The sequence below is a fragment of the Dendrobates tinctorius genome, unplaced genomic scaffold (genome assembly GCF_039654945.1).
Source record: "Dendrobates tinctorius isolate UK_male_01 unplaced genomic scaffold, ASM3965494v1 ptg000201l, whole genome shotgun sequence".
Classification (NCBI taxonomy): Eukaryota; Metazoa; Chordata; class Amphibia; order Anura; family Dendrobatidae; genus Dendrobates; species Dendrobates tinctorius.
Window position 1 is genome coordinate 5,017,262 of NW_027361868.1, and position 26,507 is coordinate 5,043,768.

The window sequence follows — 26,507 nt, forward strand, 5'->3', positions numbered from 1 at the left end:
CTGTCGCCTCACACTATTCCCCTCCCTCCTCTAACATCCCTCTGTTCACCATACTGTCTCATCATATATTTACCCCCTCACTCTCTATACTGTCTGCTCACACATATCCCCGACTCCCCATACTGTGTCCATCCACATACATTAACCCATTCGCTCCCCATACTGTCTGCACCAATCCCCCATACTGTTTCCTCATACATACTCTTTATTTTGTGTCCTCAAATCTCCCCACACATTAAATCCCCCCATCCCCAATCCCCCACATACATTAAGTACCCCCATCCCCACTCCAAATCCCCCCACACATTAAATAACCCCCCATCCCCACTCCAAATCCCCCCACACATTAACCCAATCCCCACTCATTAACCCCCATCAGCACTCCAAATACCCCCACACATTAACGCCCCCATACATTAACCCCCATCCCCATTCATTAACCCCCGCACACATTAACCCAATCCCCACTCATTAACCCCATCACCACTCCAAATCCCCCCACACATTAACCCCCATCCCCATTCATTAACCCCCGCACACATTAACCCAATCCCCACTCATTAACTCCCATCACATTAAATAACCCCCATCTCCACTCCAAATCCCCCCACACATTAACCCCATGGCATCTCCACTCATTAACCCCCACACACATTAACCCCCCACTCATTAACCCCCCATCCCCAGTCTAAATACCCCCACACATTAACCGCCATCCCCTCTACAAATCCCCCCCATCTCCACTCATTAACTCCCCCTCATCTCCCATCTTTGGTGGTTCTTCAGCTCCACAGAGGAGCAAACTTACCACCAGCGTTTGCTTTGGGCGCCGGGGAGTGACGTCAGCAGCATGATCACATGACCTGATCACGCTGCTGACGTCGCTCTGGCCCGGCGGTCAGAGCTTCAATTGTACAGGCGTCTGTATAGACGCCAGTACAATTGCTCCCTGGGAGCCGGCACGGCCTCCTTCTCTGCGCCGGCTGTCAGCTTGACAGCCGTCACAGAGAACAGCCGACTCACAGGATGGGGAGCGGCAGAACGCAGCCACCAAGGAGGACACTGCGGACCGCTGTATTAGGCGGCCCAACTGCGCCCCCCTGCTGGCTGCGCCCGGGGCAACTGCCCCGGCTGCCCCCCCTAGATACGCCACTGCCCAAACCCTATACTGCAGGGTTTTTAACTAGCAACCTGTTGCCTTCAGCCATATGGAAAACCCGGCCCGGAATGAAACGAACTGCAATACTACCATCTGTAGTCTGTTTCAAACACAAAAGCCCAGAGCAGGTTTTCCTTAAATCTGCCTTGGACAACCAGCATGTCCAAGACCTAAATTCACTTTAGTCTGCATTGCAACCACAGCTATGCCTGTGACTGCAATGCATTCTCATGGCCCCAATACGCCTCCGTGCGCATCCTGGGGGTGGAACACACAGAGAGCCTCACATGTAACATCAGTCACTGCCTCACAATCAGCTCACTTGAACGCTTTTTTGTTTAAATTTTCAACCGGTTAGTAAAACAGGCTTAATAAACCAGTCCAAACAAAAGAAGTTAGACACATTCAGTCTTCTTGACATAAACCAAACAACACTCACTATAGTCCTCATAACTGCGGGGTTCGCCCTAACAGCAAACGGGATTCGGTTCTGTTTACCAAGAGCCCAGCTCTGGAGATCCGCTCCCTTCCAGAGTACACAGATCAATCATTAAAGGGGTTGTCCACTACTAGGATAACTTTCCATTAAGGATAACTTGTTTATCTGGGAACAACTCTTAAAATGTTATTGCTGCTCTTGTGGTTAGTTCTGTGTGGCATTCGGAGCCCGCTTTAATTAATGCAAACTGTGGTAATCTAATTAAAGTGCCATAGAAATGAATGCAGTTCTTCGGTGCAGTGCCGAGATAACTTCATTACACTTGCTTATTTTTCCTATAACAGGAGTGCTGCCATCACGTTTTGCATGACAGAAAGGACGGATATGAATGCTGCGAACAGAACTACATGGCATTCATTCACAATGCGTCACGGATTTGTTGCGCGGGACAAGTGTACATGCTGAAGCCCGACCATCACTGCTGTGGAGGATATTACGTCAAACTTCACGCTGGTAATGAAAATGTTCTTATTGTTTCACAATATACAAGAACTGAATGCGAGTGCTGCTCTGCCCCTTACATCTCCAAATGACTCTACCGACGATATATGGCACCATATATCTACCAACGATATATGGCACCATAGTTGAATAATGTATTTTCTGTCACTGTGTTCCAAAATATGCCATGTTTCTACATCAGTGTTGGAAATAGTTCAGAAGCCACCAGAATGCTTTATGTAAGCCATGATGAGGATGATCTCACAAGCCATGATCCGTAGACATCCATGTGTTAAATTCTGGTGTGAGTGGAAGCAAAAATGCTGCATTAGTCAATTGCTTAAAAGTTGCAAAAGTTTTCACAAAGTGGAGCACAGACATTAAAATGGGACTGAACGCAATACATATACTTTTATAATAACTTTGTGTTATGACTGTATATCTACTCACTCGGGAAAAATAGGTAACACATTCCAAAACTGCAAATGACCCTGCCGGTTTCTGTGCAGACTAGAGATCCTGACCCCGCAGTCTATAGTGGTTCCTGCGTGAGCTGAGATATCCCTAACCCTAACCCTATGCTGCCTGAAAGGCCGTTAAGCGCTTCACATCCCTCCTTAAAAACAGAGGGCAGAGCAGAGTGTGAATTACCTACAGAAGGGAAAGTGTGCTGAAATAGAAAGAGATCCCAGAGTGAATAAAGCAAACCATGAAATACAAAATAAAGGATTAAGTACTGTTAGAGAATTTGCCACCTACTTCCTAAAAAGGTGTACTATGTGAAAAGAAGAAAGGGGGTAAACAAATTTCCCAAAATAATACATGCAAGAATGTATCAAAAATGAAAAAAGATGCTTTATTGATACCAAAAACATACCAATATATATATATAAAAGCAATTAAAAACAATCAAGAGGTAGAGGATGGTGATGAGCTAATGCGCCCGGATAACTGAGCGTCTTCGGCGTGCTCGAATAGTATGGACAGCTGCAACACATGCTGGGATTACCTGTTTCTTAGGCAATGTGTTGTGGCTGTCAAACAGCCGCGAGACATGCTGCCGTGGGGACTTGAACATATTATTCGAGCACGCCGAAGACACCCGCTCATCACTAGTTAAGAATTACCGTACCTTTTTGCAGCAAAGTACATTTACCTTGTCATAATAAACAAGGCTAGAAACAGAAGACTGACTCCCAGAATAACAATAGATGTATGCAGAATTTTGATGATGTTACATAAGTAATGATTCCGATATGAACTGTGCCACAACACCCATAGTGATGCAGTGCAGGCAATATAAACCATGTGAATATGATATATACAAAATTGGAATGTGGGAAAACAAATTATAACATAAATAACTTAGTAAAAAAAAATCCATACACACCACCAGATATGCAATAAGCAATGTAGAATTGAAGGAGGGAGAGAGTTGCAAACCCCACGCTTTCCGCAAAGGCAGTGTGACTTCCTCACGGGAAAATTGCTAGTGCGTTGCGCAGAGTTGGTATTAATAGGATGTATCAAAGTACTTCCTAAAAAGAAAAAGAAGTTAGGTGCAGGGTAAAGAACATAAACAGCAGAGAGATAATCCCTAGCTGGTCTTTCACTAACTGGATAAAACCACAGCATTATATCTGGACATCCATGTGAGACTATCACCAGCAAGTAATACCAGCAGGGGAAAAGTATATAAAGGCGCACCCGAAAGATAATAAGGCAGACAAATGAGTCCATTAAACACCTGTTACCCTAGACGACTGAACAAGGATAGCAGAAACTAAACACCTGGAGAAAAGGCCTATCTGCTGTGGCTCAGTCAACAAAGAAGCCGACCTCAAAGTACAGACTCAAAGGTTTGAACCCATACGAATGGGCTAATTTTAAGAATGGCAAGGTGTATACAGGCGAGAAACGGTCACAAACCAGAGAATCTGTCAGCAGGTTTTTGATACCCCATCTGAGAGCATCATAATGTAGGGTCTGAGACCCTGATTCCAGTGATGTGTCACTTAATCACCTGCATGCTGTCATTTTCATGCTATCACTGTTTTCTCTGCTGCAGATCTAGCAGAGCTAGGAATGCTGAGTTGTGTATAGCTCTGCCCCACACATCACTGATGGCAGCTTTCTGTGTTCATTATATATTCATAGAAAGCTAATAATCAGTGGCACGAGACACCAATTCCTATAGTGATAAACTCCTGCTAATAAAACAGTCATTTTATTGAAACAACAGCACACAGCTTAGCAAGTGACACATCTTTAGAATCAGGGTCTCTGCCCTTACATCATGCTACTTTCAGATTACATTGCAAAACCTGCTCATGGAATCCCTTTACAGAATAAGACACTTTTGGAGACATTTTGTTTTACATACATACAACATTTATTTTAGGACAAAATGCATTTGGGCTTCATTAAATATTTTGGACCATTTTCCTTCTATAGCCTCTGTGTTGCATTTTCTTATGCTGTCTTCAGAATGAGTTAACTGAGAAACTATAAGTGAGCTGCTCTTACAGAGAATTTGTATTTTTTTTTTTTTATCAGTCATTGTTGGAGCTTCTCTCAGCTGATTTCTGACGACATAAAAGTTGAGCTGAAGTTTGAGGTCATAAATCAGCTGACAGAACTTAAAAAAAGATGGCTGAAAGAGTTACAAAAGCCAAGTCAGAACAAGCTCACTCACTGATTCTCAGTTAACTCATTCTAAAGCTAGTAATTTGCATGGAAAACAAAAGAGCCTGTAAGCAACAAATATGTATATTTAAATAAAGAAAAACAAACTACATTTCCAAAATAGTTATTTAGAGTTTGACATAAAGTGGCCACAGTGTAGATGCTTCATTCATATGTTGGATTGTTCTTATTCGGACCCAAGTGTCACAAAGTACTAGGACTGTTCTCGCCACTGAATCACTCTGCTTTCATTATTTTATTTTATTTTTTTATTTCCTTCATCTATTATACCTTGTCCTAAAGTAAACTCGTATTAATCTGGTTTATACAGTACAGTGCAATTACGTATTTTATAAATGCTGCAAAATAGATAGATATAGACTAATCCAGGATTAAAGAAATAAGTATAGAGTATTTCATCTCTTTATGTTTTGCTTCTTTTCTGGTCTGTGGGAATCAACTACTTTTAGTTACAGTTGACTCCATATAACTCATAGTTATGTACGACACCCCCAAGGGTGCAGAAGAAAAGATGCCTATTTAATGAACCCCCAAAATGCAATTACTGGAAGTATAGACACAAAAGACAAAAAAAAGTACATCTCTGCTATCTATATAGCTATAAATGACCAGTTATGGACATGTAAAGTGGATATAAAATATCTACACACCCCTGTTAAAATGCCAGATTTTTGTAATGTAAAAAAGAATCCTACCAAAAAGAATCATAATCTGTATAATTCAATTAAAAAAATAAACTGAAATATTTTTGGGAGGGAAAAGAAAACTAGAGAACTAAAATTAAAGTTGTTGCATAAATATACATACCCTTAAACATACTTTAGTGAAGTCGCCTTTTGAATTTTTTTTGTATATTGCCTTTTGAATTTATGACTGCATTCAGTATTTGGGGACAGGAATCTATCAGCATGGCATCTAGAAGTCTCTTACTTGCACTAGCTCCAGATCCGTCAGATTATGGGGGCAGTTCATGTGTACAGTGCCCTCTTCAGGTTTCCCACAGATTTTCTATTAGATTCAATTCTGGACTCTGGCTTAGCCATTCCAAAGCTTTCATCCTCTTCTGGAGAAGCCATTCTTTTGTGGATTTGGAGGGCTCTTATGGTTGTTTTTGTTGTGCTAAAAGATGAAATTCATCTTCAGCTTTGTAGCAGAGGCCTGAAGGTTTTGTTGCAAAATTAACTGATAATTCCCTCTACCTTCACTAAAGCCACAGGTCTAGCTGCTGTAAAACAGCCCAAAGCATAATGCTGCGTCCACCATGCTTTACTGTGTGGATGATGTTCTTTTAGTGATGCTCATTGTTAGCTTTGCGCCAAACATACTCATTGTAATTATGGTAAAAAAAAATTCCCCGTGATCTCATCAGACATAACACAATTTTCTCATATGTTTTATGGAGACGTAATGTAGGTTTATAGCCAGACTTGCATGTTTTTCTTTGTTAGAAAAGGCTTCCATCTTGCCACTCTACTCCACAAGCCAGACATATGAAAAATATGGGATATTGTTGTCACATGCACAACACAAACAGTACTTGCCAGAAATTCCTGCAGCTCCTTTAATGTTGCTGTCGGCCTCTTGGAAGCCTCCAGGACAAATGTTCTTCTTGACTTTACTTTAATTACGATATTCAGTTCTATGTAATGTCACTGTTGTGACAAATTTAAATCACTTCTTGATGAAATCTTCACAGTGTTCTAATGTCTTGCTCTAATGTCTTGGAATGTTTTTGTCCCCTTCTCCTGACTGATAACATTCAACAATGAGACCTCTTTGCTTTGTTGCCAACTATATACGGACCATGGCTTTTGGTGTAAAATCCAACTAAGAAAATTTAAGGAAAATCTGATAGAAAAGCTAAATTTTATACAGAGTTAATCAAAATCCCTGTAAATGACATCCGCTGTGCACTGACTACAATGTAACATGAGTGTAAATGTGAGTGGCTAATTCTGAGCACAATCACATTCCCAATTATTAGAGGGTGTTCACTCTTAGGCCGGGATCAAACATGAGAGAAACTCGGACGAGTCTCGCATCTTAATACCCAGCACTGCCGCTGGCACTCAGGAGTAAAGCGTGCGGCTGCATGAATTTCTGTGCAGCCGCACGCTCCGATCCAAGTGCCAGCGGCAGTGCCGGGTATTAAGATGAGAGACTCGCATGTGTGATCCCGGCCTTATACAGATTATGGGAGATATTAAAGGTGGAAAAACTCTTGGTATCTTTTTTTTACATGACAAAAACCTACACACCACTTTAACAGGAGCGTGTAGATTTTTTGTATCCACTGTATATTAAAGAGAATCTGTCACCTATTTTTTTGCATGTAAGATGCGGCCACCGCCATCAGGGGCTTATCTACAGCATTCTGTAATGCTGTAGATAAGCCCCCGATGTAACCTGAAAAATAAAAAAAACTAGTTATATTATGCTGACCCAGGGGCAGTCCGGTCTGGGTCCGAAGGGTGTCGCTGTCCAGGTCCGGCGCCTCCCATCTTCTAGCGATAACGTCCTCTTCTTTGCTTCCCGTTGCGGCTCTGGCGCAGGCGTACTGTTCTGCCCTGTTGAGAGCAGAGGAGAGTACTGCAGTGCGCAGGCGCCGGGAAAGGTCAGAGTGGTCCGTCACCGAAGGAGGAAAAAACGAAATACTAGCTAAGTCCAGAAAAACCAGAGAGGTTGGCAGCTATCGGATTGCAGACCCCTGAACCTATCCACAAAAACTAGCAGTAGCCGTGGGGGGTTCCTACAGTGCCCTAGACCCCTCGATCACAGCCGGAGAACTACATAGCCTAAAGACAGAAAGGGGAAAAACTAAACTGCCCCAGAGCAGACCCCAAAGCAATAGGCAGCTCCCAACATATAATGATGGTGAAGCAAGATGAAAACACTAACACAGATAGAAAAATAGGTTGAGCAAATGATGGGGCCCAAGCTAACTAAAATAGGACAGGATAGGAAAGCTGCTGTCTGCCATCCGCAAAAACCCTATCCAAAATGTGCCAACCGACTGATAGGAAAAAGAGGCCCTGAAGTCACTAGGCTTTAAAAAACTAAATCAGCACTCGGGTATATTCTGAAGACAGAGCAAAAGATCAACAGATCAGAGACAAAAATGGAATTTAGCTCACCCCCGGCCGGGGATGGCAGAACTCCCAAAAAACAAGGCAAAACAAAAACAAAACTGAAGTGTACAAAGCAGAGCAGTCCTCAATTCCAGCCACCCAGTCATCATCTAGCTGCCCAGGTGTTTGGTAATCAGCCTCACTACCTTCCTTCACCAGAGGAGGGAGTTCATCAGACCTCAACGGTGAAGGGAAAAATGAACTCACAACAGTACCTCCCCCTTGAGGAGGGGTCACCGAACCCTCATCCATGCCACCAGGGCGATCCGGGTGAGCCCGATGAAAGGCACGCACCAATCTTTTGGCATGAATATCAGAGGCAGAGACCCAGGAATTATCCTCCTGACCATAACCCTTCCACTTAACCAAATACTGGAGTCTCCGTCTAGCCCGACGGGAATCCAGTATCTTCTCTACCTCATATTCCATGTTACCTTCAACCAATACAGGGTCAGGAGGTGCCACAACAGGAACTACTGGTTCAACAAACCTCTTCAACAAGGACTTATGAAACACATTATGAATTTTAAATGTGACAGGAAGAGCTAACCGAAAAGAGACCGGATTAATAATCTCCAAAATCTTGTAAGGTCCAATAAATCTAGGCTTAAACTTAGGAGAAGCCACCTTCATAGCGATATTTTTTGATGACAACCAAACCATATCACCCACCTTAAACTGGGGACGAACGGTCCTACGCCGGTTGGAAAACCGCTGGGCCTTTTCCTGGGAGAGAGACAACTTATCCACTACTTGGTCCCAGATCTGGTGCATTCTCTCCACCACAGTGTCAACACCTGGGCAGGCAGAAGGCTCCACCTGCCCTGAAGAAAATCGAGGGTGAAACCCAAAGTTACAAAAAAAGGTGACATCAAAGTGGCAGAACTAGCTCTATTATTTAAAGCAAATTCGGCCAAGGGCAAAAATGAAACCCAATCATCCTGATCGGCAGAAATAAAACATCTCAAATACGACTCCAAAGTCTGGTTTGTTCTCTCCGTCTGCCCATTGGTCTGAGGGTGAAACGCAGAGGAGAAGGACAACTGAATTCCCAGCTTGGAACAGAAAGTCCTCCAAAATCTAGACACAAACTGAACTCCTCTGTCAGATACAATGTTCTCAGGAATCCCGTGCAAGCGAACCACCTGTTGCAAAAACAAGAGCACCAACTCAGAGGAAGATGGCAACTTAGGGAGTGGTACAAGATGGACCATCTTAGAGAATCTATCACAAATCACCCAAATAACAGTCATTCTCTGAGAGACAGGCATATCAGAGATAAAATCCATTGAAATATGGGTCCATGGCCTCCTGGGCACCGGCAAAGGCATCAACAAGCCACTAGAGCGAGAACAAGGTTTAGACCAGGAGCAAGTCCCACAGGACTGCACAAAATTCCTGACATCATGAGACAAGGCGGGCCACCAAAAAGACCGACTCACCAGATCTCTAGTACCAAAAATACCTGGATGACCAGCCAATGCAGAGCAATGAAGTTCAGACATCACTCTCTTCCTCCACTGGTCAGGAATATACAACTTTCCACTGGGACAACGCTCAGGTTTGTCCTCCTGAAACTCTTCCAGAGCACGTCTCAAATCGGGCGAGATGGCAGAAAGAACTACCCCCTCGCCTAAGATGGTAGCAGGCTTAGTCACAACAGGAGAATCAGCAAGGAAACTCCTAGAGAGGGCGTCTGCCTTGATATTCTTAGTGCCCGGAAGAAAAGAGACCACAAAATCAAAACGTGTGGAAAACAAGGCCCACCTAGCCTGTCTAGGATTCAAGCGCTTGGCCGACTCCAGGTAAATCAAATTCTTGTGATCAGTAAGGACCACGACTTGGTGTTTGGCTCCCTCCAACCAATGTCTCCACTCCTCAAATGCCCATTTCATGGCCAACAGTTCCCGATTCCCCACATCATAGTTGCGTTCGGATGGGGAGAACTTTCGGGAAAAGAAAGCACAAGGATTAATTTTAGATGTCACAGGATCTTTTTGGGACAACACCGCTCCTGCACCAATCTCAGAAGCATCCACCTCCACGTGAAACGGGAGTGAGACATCAGGTTGTCGCAAAACCGGAGCAGAAGTGAATCTTCGCTTCAGCTCCTGAAAGGAAGAAACAGCCTCCGGAGACCAATTCAGCACATCAGCACCCTTCCTAGTCAAATCAGTCAATGGCTTGGCAATACCAGAAAAATTAGCTATAAATTTCCGATAAAAATTAGCAAAGCCCAAAAACTTCTGGAGGGCCTTCAAAGAAGTGGGCTGAACCCAATCATAAATGGCCTGTACCTTGGCTGGGTCCATTTCAATAGTTGACGGAAACAAAATAAATCCCAAAAATGAAATCCTCTGTACCCCAAAAAGGCATTTCGATCACTTGACATACAGGGAATTCTCCCTCAAAATCTGGAACACAGTCCGAACATGTTCCACATGAGAGTCCCAATTCTTGGAGAAGATCAAAATATCATCCAGATAGATAATCAAAAATTTATCCACAAAGTCTCGGAATATATCGTTCATGAAGCACTGGAAGACAGAAGGGGCATTAGTGAGCCCAAAAGGCATCACCAGGTACTCAAAATGTCCCTCCGGAGTATCAAACGCCATCTTCCATTCATCCCCATGCTTAATGCGAATAAGATTATACGCCCCCCTGAGGTCAAGCTTGGTAAACCAGCAAGCACCTTTAACTCTGGAGAATAGATCAGAAATCAGGGGTAACGGATATTGATATTTAACAGTAATTTTGTTGAGGGCACGATAGTCAATACAAGGCCTTAATGAACCATCCTTTTTGGCCACGAAAAAAAACCCAGCACCTAAGGGTGAAGAGGATGGTCTAATATGACCCTTCTCCAACGACTCCTTAATATAGGATCGCATAGCCTCATTCTCGGGTACAGATAAATTGAAAAGCCGACCCTTGGGGAATTTACACCCTGGGTTCAGCTCAATTGCACAGTCATAACTCCTATGAGGAGGCAGAGACGCAGACTCATTCTCACTAAATACATCATAAAAGTCAGCCAAATAGTCAGGAACATCATGCGACTGGGGAGAGGTGGAGAAAACAGGAGCATCACTAAGGGCACGCCGACAACCCCAACTCACCAGACAAAGATTTCCAATCCAGAACTGGATTATGGATTTGCAACCAGGAAAACCCCAGAACAATGGTATCATGCAAATTATGCAACACCAAAAATCTGCAATTTTCTTGATGGTCTGGGGCGACCCGCATTACCACCTGGGTCCAAAATTGAGGTTTATTCTTCGCCAAAGGAGTAGCATCAATACTAGAGTTGAGTGACTTTTGGTTTTTTAGGGTCGCGTTTCGTTTCGTGAAACCCGACTTTTCCAAAAGTCGGGTCGAGCAAGATCGTCCGATTATAGGGAAAAGTCGGGGTCGTCCCGAAACACGAAACCCAATGTAAGTCAATGGGGAATAAAAGTCGGCAGTGAGAGGAGGACAGGAAACACACCTACAGTGCCCATTTGAATGCCAAAAGCATCAATTCTTCTTTCTTAAGCTTGTCAACCTTAATTAACTTCATAATACAAGTTACGCACTGAAAAATGGGGGTTATTTGGCTACAAACTGTGGGGGGGGGGGGCTGGCTCCAGGTTTTCATGTGCCCTGGGCGAAAGAGCGCCCCTTTAACACATACCACAACTCATCATGCTCCGATACGGCAGAGAAATAGCGGTATAGTCCAATGAAAAATACCTCACTTTTTACATCTCATGACGAGGCCCATCTATTTCTCCATACAGAATCATTGGTCCCATATAATGTTTGAAACAGTATATGATGAGCTCCACATAATGCTACAGTATATGTTGGTCCCCATGGATGAAGCTCCACTGTCTTATGGGCCCAAATAATGCTCCAAACATAATGGGCCCCATTTCTAATGCTCTAGTGCAGGGGTCCCCAACCGCCGGTCCGCGGCCCAGCACCGGGCCGCTGCAGTGCCCTTGCCGGTCCGCGGACACAAGGTGAGCCAGGGGCGGTCAGTGGCGTAGCGGGGGCTGGGGCGGCACGCAGCAGCTCTTAGCGGCGGGCAGGGAGCGATCAAGCAGCTCCGCTGCCTGCAAGAGGGAATAGCAGAAGCGGAGCTGCAAGGACCCGTCCAGCTTCCTGCCCGCCGCCCGCGCTTCCTGTCTCTGACACAGAGAGGAGAGCGCAGCCGCTGCTGTGTCAGTGCGAGGAAGCGCGGGCGGCGGACAGGTGAGAGGAGAGAGGTGGTGTGTGTGTGTATGTGTATGTCTGTCTGTGTGTGTGTGTATAATGTGTGTACATGTATGTCTGTGTGTGTGTTGGTCTGTGTTTGTGTAGCCTGGCCCTGGAGGAGATGGGGACATGAGGAGAAGGCCATGAGGGGAGTGATGGGGTGAAGGCAATGATGGGGAGAAGGGAGTGATGGGGTGAAAGCAATGATGGGGAGAAGGGAGTGATGGGGTGAAGGCAATGATGGGGAGACAGCAGTGATGGGGTGAAGGCAATGATGGGGAGACAGCAGTGATGGGGTGAAGGCAATGATGGGGAGATGGCAGTGATGGGGTGAAGGCAATGATGGAGAGACGGCAGTGATGGGGTGAAGGCAATGATGGAGAGACAGCAGTGATGGGGTGAAGGCAATGATGGGGAGACAGCAGTGATGGGGTGAAGGCAATGATGGGGAGACGGCAGTGATGGGGTGAAGGCAATGATGGGGAGACGGCAGTGATGGGGTGAAGGCAATGATGGAGAGACAGCAGTGATGGGGTGAAGGCAATGATGGGGAGACAGCAGTGATGGGGTGAAGGCAATGATGGGGAGACAGCAGTGATGGGGTGAAGGCAATGATGGGGAGAAGGGAGTGATGGGGTGAAAGCAATGATGGGGAGAAGGGAGTGATGGGGTGAAGGCAATGATGGGGAGACAGCAGTGATGGGGTGAAGGCAATGATGGGGAGACAGCAGTGATGGGGTGAAGGCAATGATGGGGAGACGGCAGTGATGGGGTGAAGGCAATGATGGGGAGATGGCAGTGATGGGGTGAAGGCAATGATGGAGAGACGGCAGTGATGGGGTGAAGGCAATGATGGAGAGACAGCAGTGATGGGGTGAAGGCAATGATGGGGAGACAGCAGTGATGGGGTGAAGGCAATGATGGGGAGACGGCAGTGATGGGGTGAAGGCAATGATGGGGAGACGGCAGTGATGGGGTGAAGGCAATGATGGAGAGACGGCAGTGATGGGGTGAAGGCAATGATGGGGAGACAGCAGTGATGGGGTGAAGGCAATGATGGGGAGACAGCAGTGATGGGGTGAAGGCAATGATGGGGAGAAGGGAGTGATGGGGTGAAGGCAATGATGGAGAGATGGCAGTGATGGGGTGAAGGCAATGATGGAGAGATGGCAGTGATGGGGTGAAGGCAATGATGGGGAGAGGGGAATGATGGGGTGAAGGCAATGATGGGGAGACAGCAGTGATGGGGAGAAGGCAATGATGGGGAGAAGGGAGTGATGGGGTGAAGGCAATGATGGGGAGAAGGGGGTGATGGAGCACTTATTCAAAACCTATGGTGAGTTGAGTCACATTATAAATGTTATTTAATTATAAGTATGCACTGCTACACTACAACCGTGTCCATAGCCCCGCCCCCTTATGACCAAAGCCCCGCCCCTGCCACACCTCCATCCCCGCCCTGCCGGGCCATGGAAGAATGGTCTTGCTTGAAACCGGTCCCCGGTGCAAAAAAGGTTGGGGACCACTGCTCTAGTGTATAATGGGCCCTGTAAATGTTGCTCCAGTGTCTGATGTCCACCTTTGGAATGTTCCAGTGTATGGTGGGCCCCATCTATCATTCTCCAGAGTATAGTGCTCCCCAAAAATTGCTGTCCCAACATTGAAAACAATCAAATAAGTCTCCTCGCTAGGGAATCCCTGTACTTGTCTGGACAGGTGCTGTAGCTTGCTTAACAGCTCGCCAGCCGTTCTCACGCCCAGTATGGATTACACGTGATTGCACAAAGGTGAGAAAGGGTACCGTATCCCCAGATAACATGTATGGATAGCGTACACATTCAAAATATATGTCTCAGGAGGCAGTCTCAGACGGTGTTAGGCCCAGTATGGATTGCACGTGATTGCACAAAGGTTAGAAAGGGTACCGTATCCCCGGATAACATGTATGGATAGCGTACACATTCAAAATATATGTCTATACAGCATGAGGCAGGCTCAGACGGTGTTAGACCCAGTATGGATTGCACGTGATTGCACAAAGGTTAGAAAGGGTACCGTATCCCCGGATAACATGTATGGATAGCGTACACATTCAAAATATATGTCTATACAGCATGAGGCAGGCTCAGACGGTGTTAGGCCCAGTATGGATTGCACGTGATTGCACAAAGGTTAGAAAGGGTACCGTATCCCCGGATAACATGTATGGATAGCGTACACATTCAAAATATATGTCTATACAGCATGAGGCAGGCTCAGATGGTGTTAGGCCCAGTATGGATTGCACGTGATTGCACAAAGGTTAGAAAGGGTACCGTATCACCGGATAACATGTATGGATAGCGTACACATTCAAAATATATGTCTATACAGCATGAGGCAGGCTCAGACGGTGTTAGGCCCAGTATGGATTGCACGTGATTGCACAAAGGTTAGAAAGGGTACCGTATCCCTGGATAACATGTATGGATAGCGTACACATTCAAAATATATGTCTCAGGAGGCAGGCTCAGACGGTGTTAGGCCCAGTATGGATTGCACGTGATTGCACAAAGGTTAGAAAGGGTACCGTATCCCCGGATAACATGTATGGATAGCGTACACATTCAAAATATATGTCTATACAGCATGAGGCAGGCTCAGACGGTGTTAGGCCCAGTATGGATTGCACGTGATTGCACAAAGGTTAGAAAGGGTACCGTATCCCTGGATAACATGTATGGATAGCGTACACATTCAAAATATATGTCTCAGGAGGCAGGCTCAGACGGTGTTAGGCCCAGTATGGATTGCACGTGATTGCACAAAGGTTAGAAAGGGTACCGTATCCCTGGATAACATGTATGGATAGCGTACACATTCAAAATATATGTCTATACAGCATGAGGCAGGCTCAGATGGTGTTAGGCCCAGTATGGATTGCACGTGATTGCACAAAGGTTAGAAAGGGTACCGTATCCCTGGATAACATGTATGGATAGCGTACACATTCAAAATATATGTCTATACAGCATGAGGCAGGCTCAGACGGTGTTAGGCCCAGTATGGATTGCACGTGATTGCACAAAGGTTAGAAAGGGTACCGTATCCCCAGATAACATGTATGGATAGCGTACACATTCAAAATATATGTCTCAGGAGGCAGGCTCAGACGGTGTTAGGCCCAGTATGGATTGCACGTGATTGCACAAAGGTTAGAAAGGGTACCGTATCCCTGGATAACATGTATGGATAGCGTACACATTCAAAATATATGTCTCAGGAGGCAGGCTCAGACGGTGTCAGGCACAGTATGGATTTGACGGCCCAGATTACACAGTGGAGGAGCAGGGAGAGGTAAAGATTGCAAATGCTGGGGCCCTGCCCAAGCAAGGGGGGCCCACTCGTGGGCGTCGGTACTGGCACTGGGCCCCTCATAGTACAGCGGTGTGTCTGACGGCGGGTGTGCACCACCACCGTCAGAGACACTTGATTGCACTATGAGGGACCCTGTGCCAGTGCCCGCGCCCAAGAGTCGGCCTACCCACCTGTCCAGGGCAACGGCACTCGCACGGTGTCGTGCGGTAGGTGGTGACCCCGGCCATGGGGGGGAGGCAGCACAGTTAGGGAGTTTTAGAAAGTGGCATATGTTGATGTTGGACATTCAGCTGATGCAAAAGGCGAAATAGGTGAAGTACCAGGAAGAGGTGGACCAAAGCAAGCCATTTTTCTGTCACCCTATGTGTCATCAGGGGAAGGTGGGACAAAATCCTTGGAAACCCATGCGTGGTTCATTTTAATGAAGGTTAGATCATCCACATTTTGGGTTGACAGACGGGTCCTTTTTTCTGTCAGGATTGATCCAGCTGCACTGAAGACTCTTTCCGATAGCACACTTGCAGCTGGGCAAGCGAGCTCCTGTAAGGCATATTGGGCCAATTCAGGCCAGGTGTCCAGTTTAGCGGCCCAATAGTCAAAGGGGAATGACCTGTGTGGGAGAACATCGATATGGGAGGAAAAGTAGTTTGTAACCATAGTTGACAACTGCTGTCTCCTGTCACTTTCCATCGATGCAGTATTACCAGTTGTGTGAGCGGTATTTGAAAAATCAGTCCACAACATTGTCATGAAACCCCTGTCTCCAACGCCACTTCTGCTGTGTGCACCACGAACACCTCTGCCAAGCTGCCCCGGCCCGTACGGCTCGTGTGAGAACCATCACCGCTGCTGTGTGCTGGGAATGCCTCAAGCAACCGATTTACCAGAGTTGCTTGTTTATTAGCCAATATTAGGTCAAGGTTCTCCTGTGGCATGATGTTTTGTAATTTGCCTTTATAGCGTGGATCCAGGATGCTGGCCAACCAGTAGTCGTCATCGTTCATCATTTTGGCAATGCGGGGGTCCCTTTTTAGGATCCGCAAGGCATAATCTGACATGTGGGCCAATGTTCCCGGTGTCAATGATGCACTGCGAGTGCTGGGTGGAGGAGCACTTTCTGGCAAATCCACATCCCTCCAGTCACGCACAAACCCTGTACCAGACCTTGCCACGCCAACATTTTCACTTGCCCCACGAGATGCATCCTCCTCCCCTAAGTAATCATCCCCATCATCATCCTCCTCCTCCTCTTCTTCCTCCTCCACCTCGTCCAGGAGAGGTCCCTGAGCAGACAATGGCTGAATGTCATCAAGGATTCCCTCCTCCTCTTCCTCCTCATCAACATTGGCTGCAGACGCCTGCTCCTTAAGGTGCGTCAAAGTTTGCATGAGCAGACGCATAAGTGGGATGCTCATGCTTAGGATGGCGTCGTCTGCGCTTACCAGCCATGTGCATTCCTCAAAACACTGAAGGACTTTACAAAGGTCTTTCAGCTTCGACCACTGCACACCTGTCAACTCCATGTCTGCTCTCAAAGTGCCTGGCCGTGTATCCTCCCACAAATGCATTATGGCCTGCCTCTGCTCGCACAGCCGCTCCACCATGTGCAGGGTGGAGTTCCACCTTGTTGCAATGTCGATAATGAGGCGGTGGTTGGGAAGGTGGAGCAATCGCTGCAGCTTCTGCATACGAACGGAGTATACAGGCGACCGGCGGATGTGCGCACACAGTCTTCGCACCTTCTGGAGCAGGGCTGTTAACTCCGGATAATTTTTGAGGAAGCACTGCACCACCAGGTTCAAGGTGTGAGCCAAGCAAGGTATGTGGCTGAGTTTTGAAAGGGCTATGGCTGCCACAAAATTACGGCCGTTATCACTAACTACCTTGCCTGCCTCAAGATGTACACTGCCCAGCCATGACTCAGTTTGTCGCTTCAAGTACTCGGCCAGCACCTCGGCGGTGTGTCTGTCGCCCAAACACATCATCTGCAACACAGCCTGCTGACGCTTTCCACTAGCTGCTCGATAGGGGGACACATCGTGTGCAACAGTGGCAGCTGCAGATGGAGTGCTCGTACGACTGCGCTCTGTGGACGAGCTTTCACTTCTGGAGGAGGAGGAGGAGGAGGAGGAGGGTCGAACGCCTACAGCCAACTGTTTCCTATACCGTGGGCTAGGCAGCACTGTCCCACCACCGCTGTCCCCTGTGGACCCTGCATCCACCACATTAACCCAGTGCGCAGTGATGGACACGTAACGGCCCTGGCCATGTCGACTGGACCATGCATCAGTTGTGAGGTGCACCTTTCCGCTCACTGACTGCTTGAGTGCATGGACAATGCGGTCTTTCACATGATGGTGGAGGGCTGGGATGGCTTTGCGAGAGAAGAAGTGGCGACTGGGTAGGTCATAGCGTGGTACTGCATAGGCCATGAGTTCGCGGAAAGCTGTGCTTTCCACCAACCGAAAGGGCATCATCTCAAACGAGATTAGTTTGGCAATGTGGGCGTTCAAACCCAGTGTACGCGGATGAGAGACTGAGTACTTTCTTGACCTACTCATAGTGTCTGGGAGGGTGAGCTGGACTTGAGAGCTGCATATGGTGGAAGTAGCGGTGGACAGGGTGGACTGAGAGAGGGTTGATGATGGTGATGGAGTTGGTGTTCTTTCTGATGGCCTAGAATCAGTCTTTCGTTGATATAACAGTGGGATTCCCTGACTGCTGTGGTCTTGCAACGACACCTCAACATTTGCTGCTGTGCTAACCGGTGGGCTTACAGTGGGGGAAACAATGTAGCGTTGCTGACTACCTTCGTTGTGATCAGTTGCACATGTGGCGCTTGAGGTTTGGTGTTGTGTCCACGCTTGCAAGTGCATGCTGGTAAAATGTCTAAGCATGCAACTGGTATTCAAATTTTTCAGATTTTTCCCTCGGCTAAAGGTCTTTGCGCACTTCTTACAGATAACCTTGGCCTGATCATGAGGATTTTGTTCAAAAAAGTGCCACACTGCACTCTTCCTACTTTGGCAGACATTTTGCGGCCTAGCACGCTGTGATCTTTTGACCCTCTGGACAAGCTGTCCAGCAACTCTTTTGATGTTTGGAACCTGTCTTTGGAGTGCTCCGGGCCTGCCAGATAACAGCTGTTGCGATGTCGATGTCTGCTGTGGATGCTCCTCATCTGAGCTATTGGAAGCAGCACCCTCTTCCCCCAATGGATGCCAATCTGGGTCAACAACTGGGTCATCCATCACCTCCTCTTCTATGTCATGTGCACCTTCCTCTGTGTCACCGTGTATGGTGGTATAGTGTGCGGGAAGGGGCACCTGAGTCTCATCAGGGTCAGAATCTGGCTCTGTACACTGAGAGGACAATGTAGTGCTTTGAGTGAATGTACCAGCAGAATCATCCATCAGCGGCTGTGCATCAGTGCACTCCATGTCAGATTCATCTTGGCCTGGGTAATTCACCATTTGACTTGATAATCCAGGCATGGTATGTGAAAACAGCTCCATGGAGTAATCAGTAGTATGGCCTGCGTCATCCTTCAATCTTGGTTGGGGTGAAGGACACAAGGAAAGGTGTGGTTCATGAACATGAGCCTCCAATGACGACTCAGTGCTTTTACTTTTTACAACTGAAGAAGAGGAGGCGATAGAGCTGGAGGCTGAATCAGCAATGTAAGACAAAACTTTTTCCTGATGCTCTGGCTTTAAAAGCGGTTTGCCAACTCCTAGAAAACTAAGCGTTCAAGGCCTTATGTAGCCAAACGATGACGCAGGGTCAGCACCTCCTGCATTCGGTCCTATTTTGCTCTTGCCACTACCATCAGATCCACCACCAACACCATCATTACCAGCTGCCAACCCCCGCCCAATTCCACGGCCTCTTCCACCAGCCTTCCTCATTTTTGGTAGAAATGTAGACAAAATCCAACAAACTATATAGTAATGTAAAACAAGGTACAAGGTGTCTATAGGACAGGGGAGATTTTGAATTTCTGCACACACTTTTGGACACTGGACACTTTTGGATTGTGTGAGGCCCACTGATATCTCAGCGCTATGTGACAGGCTCGATGGCACTGCTGTGACAAAAGTGACTAGAGGATAAGGGAGATTTTGAATATCTGCACACACTTTTGGACACTTTTGGATTGTGTGAGGCCCAATGAATATCTGAGCGCTATGTGACAGGCTCGATGGCACAGCTGTGACCTAAGTGACTAGAGGATAAGTGAGATTTTGAATCTCTGCACACACTTTTGGACACTGGACACTTTTGGATTGTGTGAGGCCCAATGAATATCTGAGCGCTATGTGACAGGCTCGATGGCACAGCTGTGACCTAAGTGACTAGAGGATAAGTGAGATTTTGAATCTCTGCACACACTTTTGGACACTGGACACTTTTGGATTGTGTGAGGCCCAATGAATATCTGAGCGCTATGTGACAGGCTCGATGGCACAGCTGTGACCTAAGTGACTAGAGGATAAGTGAGATTTTGAATCTCTGCACACACTTTTGGACACTGGACACTTTTGGATTGTGTGAGGCCCAATGAATATCTGAGCGCTATGTGACAGGCTCGATGGCACAGCTGTGACCTAAGTGACTAGAGGATAAGTGAGATTTTGAATCTCTGCACACACTTTTGGACACTGGACACTTTTGGATTGTGTGAGGCCCAATGAATATCTGAGCGCTATGTGACAGGCTCGATGGCACAGCTGTGACCTAAGTGACTAGAGGATAAGTGAGATTTTGAATCTCTGCACACACTTTTGGACACTGGACACTTTTGGATTGTGTGAGGCCCAATGAATATCTGAGCGCTATGTGACAGGCTCGATGGCACAGCTGTGACCTAAGTGACTAGAGGATAAGTGAGATTTTGAATCTCTGCACACACTTTTGGACACTGGACACTTTTGGATTGTGTGAGGCCCAATGAATATCTGAGCGCTATGTGACAGGCTCGATGGCACAGCTGTGACCTAAGTGACTAGAGGATAAGTGAGATTTTGAATCTCTGCACACACTTTTGGACACTGGACACTTTTGGATTGTGTGAGGCCCAATGAATATCTGAGCGCTATGTGACAGGCTCGATGGCACAGCTGTGACCTAAGTGACTAGAGGATAAGTGAGATTTTGAATCTCTGCACACACTTTTGGACACTGGACACTTTTGGATTGTGTGAGGCCCAATGAATATCTGAGCGCTATGTGACAGGCTCGATGGCACAGCTGTGACCTAAGTGACTAGAGGATAAGTGAGATTTTGAATCTCTGCACACACTTTTGGACACTGGACACTTTTGGATTGTGTGAGGCCCAATGAATATCTGAGCGCTATGTGACAGGCTCGATGGCACAGCTGTGACCTAAGTGACTAGAGGATAAGTGAGATTTTGAATCTCTGCACACACTTTTGGACACTGGACACTTTTGGATTGTGTGAGGCCCAATGAATATCTGAGCGCTATGTGACAGGCTCGATGGCACAGCTGTGACCTAAGTGACTAGAGGATAAGTGAGATTTTGAATCTCTGCACACACTTTTGGACACTGGACACTTTTGGATTGTGTGAGGCCCAATGAATATCTGAGCGCTATGTGACAGGCTCGATGGCACTGCTGTGACAAAAGTGACTAGAGGATAAGGGAGATTTTGAATATCTGCACACACTTTTGGACACTGGACACTTTTGGATTGTGTGAGGCCCACTGATATCTCAGCGCTATGTGACAGGCTCGATGGCACTGCTGTGACAAAAGTGACTAGAGGATAAGGGAGATTTTGAATATCTGCACACACTTTTGGACACTGGACACTTTTGGATTGTGTGAGGCCCAATGAATATCTGAGCGCTATGTGACAGGCTCGATGGCACAGCTGTGACCTAAGTGACTAGAGGATAAGTGAGATTTTGAATCTCTGCACACACTTTTGGACACTGGACACTTTTGGATTGTGTGAGGCCCAATGAATATCTGAGCACTATGTGACAGGCTCGATGGCACAGCTGTGACCTAAGTGACTAGAGGATAAGTGAGATTTTGAATCTCTGCACACACTTTTGGACACTGGACACTTTTGGATTGTGTGAGGCCCAATGAATATCTGAGCGCTATGTGACAGGCTCGATGGCACAGCTGTGACCTAAGTGACTAGAGGATAAGTGAGATTTTGAATCTCTGCACACATTTTTGGACACTGGACACTTTTGGATTGTGTGAGGCCCAATGAATATCTGAGCGCTATGTGACAGGCTCGATGGCACAGCTGTGACCTAAGTGACTAGAGGATAAGTGAGATTTTGAATCTCTGCACACACTTTTGGACACTGGACACTTTTGGATTGTGTGAGGCCCAATGAATATCTGAGCGCTATGTGACAGGCTCGATGGCACAGCTGTGACCTAAGTGACTAGAGGATAAGTGAGATTTTGAATCTCTGCACACATTTTTGGACACTGGACACTTTTGGATTGTGTGAGGCCCAACGAATATCTGAGTGCTATGTGACAGGCTCGATGGCACAGCTGTGACCTAAGTGACTAGAGGATAAGTGAGATTTTGAATCTCTGCACACACTTTTGGACACTGGACACTTTTGGATTGTGTGAGGCCCAATGAATATCTGAGCGCTATGTGACAGGCTCGATGGCACAGCTGTGACCTAAGTGACTAGAGGATAAGTGAGATTTTGAATCTCTGCACACATTTTTGGACACTGGACACTTTTGGATTGTGTGAGGCCCAATGAATATCTGAGCGCTATGTGACAGGCTCGATGGCACAGCTGTGACAAAAGTGACTAGAGGATAAGGGAGATTGGATTGCTTTTAAAAAAGCAGTTTGCGGAGCAGTGGGTAAACAGCAATGCCAGCCTGTCAGGAAGCCTTAAAAGGCAGCCCAACAACCAACACGACTGATACACCACTATATAGCCTCCCCTTGCACTGCACACACAGTGACTGGTGTGTTGTGCAGGCCAAATCGCTAGCAGCAGAAGCAGTTTTTTTGTCTTCTTCCCTGCCTAACGCTCTCCCTACAGAATCAGCAGCAACCTCTCCCTATACTAAGATCGGCAGAAGTAAGATGGCGGTCGGCGTGCACGCCCTTTTATACCCCCTGTGACGCCCACCAAAGCAAGCCAATCACTTGCATGCCCTTCTGAAAGATGGTGGTGACCCGTGCCTATGTCATCACGTTGCCCACAGTGTCCGTGGATCCTGATTGGCTGAAAAAGAGCGCAAAACAAACTTTTGAAACGCGACTTTGGCGCGTAAGTCGCCGACCTCGTGGCCGACCTCATCCTAGGGTCGGGTTTCGTTTCATGAAACTTTTGAATTTTTTCGACCCGTTTCGCTCAACTCTAATCAATACCCCTCAAAGGGATAGGCGTCCGCAGAGGTGTCATAGGAGATCCACAACATTTAGCAAAATCCAAGTCCATCAGGTTCAGAGCTGCTCCCGAATCCACAAAAGCCTTGGCGGAAAATGTGGACAGGGAGCAGATCAGAGTAATTGCCAGAAGAAACTTAGGTTAAACACCACCCACAGAAAACGTGTGTGCACAACGTTTCTCTCGTTTAGGGCAGACAGAAATAATATTCGAGGCATCTCCACAAAAAAAAACACAGCTTATTACGCCTTCTGAACTCCTGACGTTGCGCCCTAGACAAAACTCTATCACATTGCATAGGTTCAGACATTTGTTCAACAGGTGGCAACATCTCTCGTGTAGTTTTGCGTTCACGTAAACACCGATCCACCTGAATGGCTAATGACATAGAATCGTCAAGACCAGAGGGAACAAGAAATCCCACCATAGTATCCTTTACAGTTTCTGACAAACCCTTCCGAAAGAGGGCTGCCAAGGCACCATCATTCCAGGTAGTAAGGACCGCACACTTTTGGAATTTTTGACAGTACAACTCTGCCGAATCCCGACCCTGGCTTAATTCCAACAGGGTCTTTTCAGCCTGATCAATAGCATTAGGTTCATCATACAACAACCCCAAGGCTTGAAAAAATGCGTTCACATTATTCAGAATAGGATCATCTACTCCCTAAAAACAAGGCAAAACAAAAACAAAACTGAAGTGTACAAAGCAGAGCAGAAAAACTTAGCTTTGAGACGCAGGAATCAGACTGGTCTCCAAGAATCCAGCAGGATCACCAGCAAGGCAGAAGGGCGTCGGCTGCCTTATATCCAGTCCTCAATTCCAGCCACCCAGTCATCATCTAGCTGCCCAGGTGTTTGGTAATCAGCCTCACTACCTTCCTTCACCAGAGGAGGGAGTTCATCAGACCTCAACGGTGAAGGGAAAAATGAACTCACAACACTCTGCCCCTGGGTGACTATAATCTAACTCGTTTTTCTTATCTTTCAGGTTTCATCGGAGGCTTATCTACAGCATTACAGAATGCTGTAGCTAAGCTCCTGATGGCGGTGGCTGCATCTTATATGTGAAAAAATAGGTGACAGATTCCCTTTTAAGTTAATGTTTTACACAAAACCTTTCATTAAACCTTTCATATCCATACGATTTCCATTTTTTTCTTTCCTTTCGTTTTCTTTCCTTCCCGTCTTCCAGATCCATAACTATTTAGTTTTTCCATCGACATAGCCATATGAGGGCATGTTTTTAGCATGACATTGTTCATTTTATCATATAACGTACAGGAAAATAGGGAAAAAATAGTTTCATACTGTTGTATTATTCCCTTCAATGTATCACCAGTACGCAACAAGCTCTGCTATTGGTATAAGTAAATAAGGATGAGTTCTAAAAGACTTTATCCAATATGTAGAGCAGATCCTGTAAGGACATATTAGTATCATTGATGGCTACTGTAATTCTGTCGCTTTGTAAGAGTGTGGACTATATTGCCCTGTTCCTGCCCTTAAAGACAACAGTCGCTCTATGTGTACAGTGTCGTGCGTTAATAATGTATAATAGAACCAGCCCAGTGGGTGGGGACTAGTGTTAGTACCCTTCCTGGTATAATTCCGATATGGAAGTACCGTGACAAGTTCAAGAACAGTGGGCTGATAGGGACAGCATCTACTGGTCATTCAAATCAATAGGAAGCCCTACTGGAATTCCCAGCTGACACCCCTGTCGCATCCAGAACCCAAGGTCTGGCATAGTTGCTGCAGGACAAATTATGTCCTCTGGCGTAGAGTGGACGATGAACAGGGACTCCTGTAGATGGAAGGTGGTGGATTTCGGATGCACTGTTGAAGTGGACAGGAAATCCCTGAGGCCGATGGAGTCAGTGGGCTTAGGGATAGTCCAAGATGAACTAGTGGTAGGACTTAAGATGTGTAGTACTACTGAAGTAAGAAATCTGAAGTGTTTTGCCCTATCCCACATGTTACTTGATTAACTTGATATGACCAGTAAACGACTGTTGAAATAAACTTGGTGTCCTTGATATGTGTGCGGCGGCTCGTGAGGATGGATTTCTAGAGGTAGCGGAGGCCTGTGGCCTACAAGTGAGTGTGATACACTCCACACCTGACAGCACACTGGGATTGAGAAACACTGTTTTCTTGTAAAATGCCAGAGTGTAACTCGCCAGCAATACGGTTATGACTATCATTCCTGGCAACTTTATGACTTCAAAAAAATTTAAAAAAAAAAAGCATACTCAAGAATTACTTGAGGATTTATCAACTGCATCCGTAGTCCGGCACACATATCATTTTATGGGCCCTTACTCTACCTCAATATGTTTCCAATCTAATTCTGAGATATACAGAAGCATAGTGATTCTGGATAGTGAGAGGATATCACAGATCACAGTTTAACCATTGAGAAATGACAGCATGAGCCCACTGCTGTGATTGGAGGTAAAAAGTTCACCTCTGGTCACTGCCTTCGGCTGATTGGACTACTGCTCCCTTCATCCAACTCCGGCTGCCACTAATAACAGCAACAGCAGGTGGCGGCTGATGGGAGTATTCATCAGCCAGTACCTGCACTCTAAATATTTAATAATAAAATTAAATGGCATGGATTCCTCTGTATTTTTGATAACCAGCCAGGCAAAACTAACAGCTGGGGGCTGCAACCCTCAGCTTTCAGCTTTAGCAAGGCTTGGTTATCAAGAATAGAGGGATCTCTACTCCAATTTTTTTAATTATTTAAAAATTATTTTAATTATTTATATGTCCCTAGGTGACATATCTTTGCAATATACTTTTACCTAATGAGATAGGAAATTTTTTTAAAGGGAACCTGTCAGGTATAGTTTCAGTAGGTAACAAAACTTAGTGCAGGATTTGGCAGCATTAAACATTTGCAACGATTCCTTTTTCATTGTGATCCATTATGCGGAAATTTGTCATTTTATCCAAATGCAAATTAGACTACACGTGCACTGAGGAGGGAGGAGGCATATCTATGCACTTATAGTCCATGGCTCCTCTTCACCTCTCACCACCTTTTACTGCTTAATTGAGAGTGCAGAAAGTGTCAAGGCTGTGCCGCTTTTCTTTTGGCCGACACACGTACAATGCGCATATGACAGACTAAGGCCTCTTTCACACTTCCGTTTTTTACAATCAGTCACAATCCGCCAGGTTTTGAAAAAAAACGGATCCTCAATTTTTTTTTGAGGATCCGTTTTTTTCCCATTGACTTGCATTAATGGCGGATTGTGACGGATTGATGTCCGTTGCATCCGTTTTTTGTGAGGATCCGCCAAAAGTTGCTGTCCGTCACCATCCTCAAAAATTTCAAAACGGAGCTTGTAACGTTTTTTTCTCTGGCGGATCCTGCAAACACTGATTTAACCCGAATTTCTTTCTGGGTGCCGGACAAAAAAAAAAAAAATTCTCTCTCTCTCTCTCTCTCTCTCTCTCTCTCTCTCTCTCTCCCCGGCCAGCGATTGCTTTAAATTTCTTCATTTTCAGGATCCGTCTGAAAACAGATCCTGTGCCATCCGTTC

At 46.1% G+C, this 26,507-nt stretch overlaps 1 protein-coding gene across 1 annotated transcript in view; it reads left to right on the forward strand.

The window, feature by feature from the left end:
- USH2A (usherin) overlaps positions 1-26,507 on the forward strand; it is a 994,545-nt gene that overhangs the window by 753,463 nt on the left and 214,575 nt on the right. Inside the window, exon 48 of the mRNA XM_073553328.1 lies at positions 1,943-2,111. Coding sequence (XP_073409429.1) covers positions 1,943-2,111 — 169 coding nt within the window. The remainder of the gene's footprint in view (positions 1-1,942; positions 2,112-26,507) is intronic.